The 6,000-nt window shown below is 38.0% G+C and overlaps 1 protein-coding gene across 3 annotated transcripts; it reads right to left on the bottom strand.

Moving 5' to 3' along the window:
- Nucleotides 1–1,613: 1,613 nt before the first annotated feature.
- Nucleotides 1,614–5,278, bottom strand: LOC149018025 (ABSCISIC ACID-INSENSITIVE 5-like protein 5). Of its 3 annotated transcripts, none has more exons than XM_089152355.1 (5): nucleotides 5,143–5,278; nucleotides 3,451–4,710; nucleotides 2,713–2,784; nucleotides 2,588–2,617; nucleotides 1,614–1,870 (listed from the first exon to the last, which is right to left on the bottom strand). In XM_089152355.1, exons 2-5 carry the CDS (start codon nucleotides 4,600–4,602, stop codon nucleotides 1,796–1,798), a joined length of 1,329 nt encoding a protein of 442 aa, XP_089008481.1. In that variant the 5' UTR covers nucleotides 4,603–4,710; nucleotides 5,143–5,278; the 3' UTR covers nucleotides 1,614–1,795. The 3 variants fall into 3 exon arrangements, with proteins under 3 accessions (XP_089008481.1, XP_089008482.1, XP_089008483.1); XM_089152356.1 differs by lacking the exon at nucleotides 5,143–5,278 and adding an exon at nucleotides 4,948–5,124; XM_089152357.1 differs by lacking the exons at nucleotides 2,588–2,617; nucleotides 5,143–5,278 and having other exon boundaries at nucleotides 3,451–5,125.
- Between the last annotated feature and the right edge of the window lie 722 nt (nucleotides 5,279–6,000).

Here is a 6,000-nt window from a genome sequence, read left to right as displayed (position 1 = left end):
ATGCATCCACCTCCTTCAGTTTGTTGTGATTCTTACATGCACCTTCTTTCTTTTTCTCTTTTTCTTTTTTTGATTCTCTTCCCAAAGAGGAAGTGCTTTAAAATTAGAAGGGCAAACACTCTGAAAAAATATTTGTCAAGAAATGCTGTTGGATATTGAGTAGCAAAGGAGGAAAAAGGAAATTAAGAGAGAAAGAGAAAGTCTACCGGAAAAAGAGTAGAAAAAAGGATGAAGTGCTTGCTTAATCGGGTTCTCTGGGTGGGTATTCGTTAAATGGGTTTTTCAGAACTGGCTTTATTTCACTTAAAACTGCTGTTTCAATCTCAACCTTGCAATGGGTATAATTCATGTATCATGTTGTGGTGGTGCATTGCCGTGTACAGCAGAGGATTCCTCCATTCTTAATTACCACCAGATAATTCTTAAAAATAATATAAAATACCACCAAACTATGCCAAATTAACAATCCCTCTCTTTTTTTCCATTAAAACCGTTAATTAACTAGACTAAATAATGAATATACTCTTAATTATATTATTCTTTATCTTATAATATAAAATAAAATGACAAATGAAAGAATAAGAAAGACTTCACAAAAGCGATAGAATTTATAATTTTTTTTAGAGACAACAATGTAAGATTACAAGAGATTTGAGGACAACATAAGAAATATCAAATCATAAATTTGCTAACAGGAGTAAATCATTATACAAATTTAAAGACACTTTGAGGCATCTTGAACAATTTAATATATTTTGGGCTGTAATTTTTTACAAGTTATCTTGGATGTCCTGAAATATTCTCAAAAATAAAATAAAAAAAAAAAAAAACAAATAAAGAAAGACCCTTACGCACGCAATAAAAATGTTCCAGTTTTACAACATACCTCAGGGATAAGACTCTACTCCTATACCTGGGCAGCAATTTCTAAGAAATTGGAATCGAAAAAGGTATCCCAGAATACTCAAAAATCTAGAAAAGTATCAACGAACTAAAGGAGAAGTTCAATTTCTTTGCTGCCCAGGTAGCCGAGGGAGAAAATAGAACACAAATCAAGGCGAAATCAGCATTTCAGCTCTTAGACATAAACAAAACAAGCTACACTGAACCTTGTTTTATGGATAAGGTGCAGTCCAAACCATAATGAAAACCAGCAAACACAAATCCAGGCGCTTGGGTAGATTCCACACCCCTACAGGTGCTACATGAACATCTTCAAATCTCAGCAAATTGGTAAACATAAATGTACCTCTACTTAACATGTTTATCAATCAGAGGAACAAAGAGAGAAGAAATATTATAAAGATCCAACATCTGGTGATATTACAAAGATCAACAACCAGCAGAGGGAATGCTGAAAGATTCCTTCCCCTATTTAACATAAGTACATGAAAAAGGTAAAAGCCTGCCTAAGTACTAGTTAGCATGCATCTTACATGCTCAGGGATGCCAAGTCTAAAAGCATGGTGGAAAAAGAGAAGCAGAGGGGTGATCAGTGGATGGTTGATGCATTCTGATGTAGCATTTCCTATAGCTGCTGCAACATGAAGTTCGCTATTCCTACACTGCCTAACTTATTCAACAAAGAAGCAAGATGAGACTGCACTAATGGGAAAGTTTAATCAACATGAAATTACTACTCTCAACTCATTATACAGCACACCACTGGTTTCACTCTATGTACAGCTTACCCATGACATTTCAAACAGATTACTGGTACACAGACCAATCCTCGAACTTTATTGAATGGCCTCACTGTTTATATTGAAGCGGATCACAATCCAATCTTTCAACTCTACCAAGGGCCAGTCTGTGTCCTCCTCAAGCATTGCTTCTTGGGTACGTTTTGTTGATTTATCATCTCCAAGAACTGTAGGAAAAAAAAATTAAATCAGGGGGAAATTCAACAACTTCACTGAAAATAACAACCAGAAGGCACAAACAACCCATCCTCAATTAATCAGTGGTGGAAGGTTATTGGATAACATAAAGTAGTCAATCAACTAAATACCAAATAAGATTGTGAAAGTAAACAGATCTGAGCTCCAGCCATCTGATCAAACTTAATTCTATTCAATGGATCTAGCATTAGTTTGGACAGGTGATCTGCTAATGATTCATCATCTCTACATTAGCTACATCAAAATCTTCAAGTCTCAGTCCAATCAATGAGTACATATGGATTTCAATTCAGAAAGTACTAATACAAGTATACTTCCAAACTTCAAACACAATGCGCCAAAAAAAAAAGTGATACATAAGCTGTTGAAAGAATGGTTATGCAAAAACTGAGGGCAACCTAAAGCAAATTCGAACACAATGTGCCCTGAAAAAATTGATACACAAGCTGTAGAAAGAATGGTTATGCAATAACTGAGGGCAACCTAAAGTGACTTTTTGACTGATAAAGAGGATTTGTTAAAGGAAAAATACACAATAGATAATGGATACAAATACTATACTAGCTTGATTCATTTAATGTTCTCTAACACATTACTTAGGCAGTATTAGAAATGATCTATAAAGCTGTAAATACATACAAATCATTAACATTATTTGATGCAAATAGCATGAGATAGCCATCTACCTGGTTTTTCTGCATTTTTAGGATTTCTGCCTGCAATGACAAAATTATAGTAAATGAAGACTTGACGCAATCCACTTATCCAACTAGTGATCTATAGTGTAAACAAATAAATTATATCACAATACCTGTTTTTCCCGCAATTTTTGGTTTTCTTCCTTAAGTTTCCCAACTTCTGCCTCCAGTTCCATGGTGTAAGCCTGACAGAGACCAAAAGTAAGCAAATACAACACAATCAGGAATAAAAGATTACTGCATTTAGCCATTCAACACTACCAGCTTCATCATACTTTCTGTTACATGCACAACATTACAATGAACTGGATTATAAGGACTTATGCTCAATATTTCTAGTGTTCCATTTTTTGTCCAGTCACATCACTCCACCACTATCATGCTGGTCCTTATACTAACTGATATTAAAAAGCAGTGAGGTGTGCATGATTATCACATAACTGTTTAATTTCTGACAGAATTTTCATAAAGCTCTATTTAACCGGTACCTGTAGCAGGATCTTCCATTCTCCTGTTTTAAATTAACAAACTTTATTATACCTCCCCTTCATCAGTAACTTAACAGAGAGAGAAGGTATAATGAAGCATTCATAGGAATATGACTCCTACACTAAAAGGACAACTAGAGTGGACAGGAAGATCAGCAGTCATATGGTAACTTCAACATATTTGACATAGCTTCAGTGTTTGGATTCCTCACAGTTGAGACCCACTTAGCCTAGGATAGTATGGCAATAAGTCTAACCATACTTCCTAAACAGTTAGACAACCTGTCTAGGGATCCCCATAAAAATTAACCATTTGTCGGCTTAAAAATAGCTTTTGTTAAATTTTTTTGAATCAATTTTCACCTGCTTACGAGCCCGTGACCTTGCAGCTGACTCTCTGTTCTTAATCATCCTTCTTTGCCTGCGCTCAACCACCTTCTCCACAGCCTTACTGCGACCCCTCCCTCTGTTGTACGCGTAAGGAACTGGAGATAGCGAAGAAGTATCCCCATTACTCCTAGAAAGCCCGTCTGTAGACAACTGATTTGCGGGAGATCCAGAAGCAATCGGAACAGTTCCAGCTCCCAAACCAACCATGCCCATCCCACCACCTGCAACGGAACTCACAACCGGATCCGCAATTCCTACAGCTCCACCCCTCACTCCAGGGCTAGCCAGCTGCACGGTGTTCGCTAAATGCACTGGTGGAACGTACGCCGCTGTAGCTTGCACTTGTTTGGGGAAAAGTTGCTGCTGTTGTTGCTGCCGTTGTTTCTGCTGCTGCTGCTGCTGCTGTGTTTGTGTTTGTGGTTGTGGTGATTGATGCAGCTGCTGCAGAGAAGACCTGACCCCATTTGCGTTGATAGCTAGATTTGGAGATTGGTTCTGTAATAGGTTGTTATTCTCAAGAGTTCGATTGACAACAGCTCCACTGGTTCTATTTGGTTGGGAAAATCCGAGAGCGAGACCAGTGTTTCCATTAGAATGTGAAAAATCTCCTCCAAACCCATTGTCATTCGGTCTTCCTGCAACCTGAGCATCTTCTCTCACAACCCCGGCTCTCACCAAGAACTCCTCCAGAGTTATCTCCCCTAAAGTCTGCTGCCTCTGCGGCAAATTCGTTACCTCGGTGCTGCTTCCGTCCTTGCCACCGTTATTATCCTTGAACAAGTCTCTCCAAACTTCATCAACGGTCTTCTGACTGAGCGTCCGAGGCAGAGTTAAAGAACCTTGCCTCTGCAGATTCCCTCCGGCTAACCCACCTTCACCAAAAGCAGAAGCCATGGCTTGAGTCTCTTCCGCAGTCCAGATATTCTTCAAGAATTCATCCATATTCATCGAGCCAAAATCCTTTCCAAGCCCACCCATGGAGTTCTGAAACTCATCGAAAGTCAACGAATAGACAGAAGGTTGCCGTGACAGTGGAAAATTTCCGGGTAATTTTCCAGCACCACCACCACTTCCATCCGGCAGTTGTCCATCAACAATGCTTTTGAAGTCCAAATTAGATCCCATTCTCAATTAGCTTCAACTCTTCACCAAACCAAGATCACACAACCATTAACCGGATACAAGGGGAAAGAAGTCTGTTCCTTCCTCTCCGCTTTCAAATCCAGAAAACACCTAACCACCAAGCCTCAGAGCTGAATCAGAAATCGAATAGTCGAAATTTTACAGAACAACTAAGTATTTAAAAAAAAAAAAAAAACAAGTGCTGGATCAGAAGAAACTTCCTAAGTTCTAACGAAACCATCAAAACAAAATACATAGAAAACCCTAACAAGCATAAATTTTCTACTTCACAACGGAATTCACAAATCTCTGCAAACAAACAGAAAAAGAGACGAGAGAAAATCTCACCCACTCCAGATGAAGAAAACGAAGAGAAGTTAGCAGATCAGATAAATGGAAATGCAAATAAACGAAGATTAAATTCGACAAAATAGAAATATTTACAATATAAACAACAAAAATAAAAAAATAAAAAAATAGAAAAGAAGGAAGAACAGACACAGAAAGAAGAAAACTGAAAGACAGAGAGAGTCTGGTTTTTACCTGTTTATTCGGTTTTTCTTTTTTTTAGTTTTTTTTTTTTTAATTTTCTGCTGCTATTTGTTTTTGCTGCTGCGCCTGCGCGAAAGGGTTTTTTGCAGGTTCTGGTTCGGGTGAGCCGTAAAGATGCCAAGTGTCCTCACTTTGTTCTCCACGAGTCGGAATTTAAGAGTGGGAATGGCCTCCGATTTAAAGTATTAAATTAATCCCAAAATAAATAATAATTGGCTTCACAACCACCAAGAAAATGCAACGTGTCATGATGTGACCTCATATCCAATCATATCTCGCTACATGGAGTTATCACGGCCCTTCATTTTCACTTTCCGACAATCTGTAAGATGGTGATCTACCAATATTTGCATTTATTTTAGTTGCTTAATATTCATTTTAATATAGGGGTGGGTTACCTACATGGGTAGAGGGTTATGTTCCCCACATGCCCCCTTCACCATATCTTTAAGAGGAGGTATGGGCCAAACTACATTAGCCTAGCAGGTCCCCCTCCCTCACCAATTTTTTTAAATTTTCTTTTTTCTTCTGAAGTTTTTTTGAAATTTTCAACTTTTTTTTTTTGAAAAATTCCCCCCAAAATTTTGAAATTTCCCCACTAACCATGTTTCCATGGGTTTTTTTTTTTTTGGGTAAATAGTACTTCATTCATTAAAGAAAGAAAAGTACAGACACACAGCTACATGAAAACACAAGGTTCACACCGAACTAGGGAGCGAAAAGCGATCAAACTGTCATACATGCAATAAACAGGGTCATCCTGAGTAAGGGATGGGTCAAGCCCAATACCCTTAGAAATAATGCTGCAACAAATACAGCACCAAATAAGCACGGCATCCACAAAGGGGA

The sequence above is a fragment of the Hakea prostrata genome, chromosome 4 (genome assembly GCF_041222555.1).
Source record: "Hakea prostrata isolate BN-2017 chromosome 4, UWA_Hpros_2, whole genome shotgun sequence".
In the NCBI taxonomy this organism is placed as follows: Eukaryota; Viridiplantae; Streptophyta; class Magnoliopsida; order Proteales; family Proteaceae; genus Hakea; species Hakea prostrata.
Note: the sequence above shows the minus strand (reverse complement) of the source record. Positions and strands in the feature narration are given on the sequence as shown.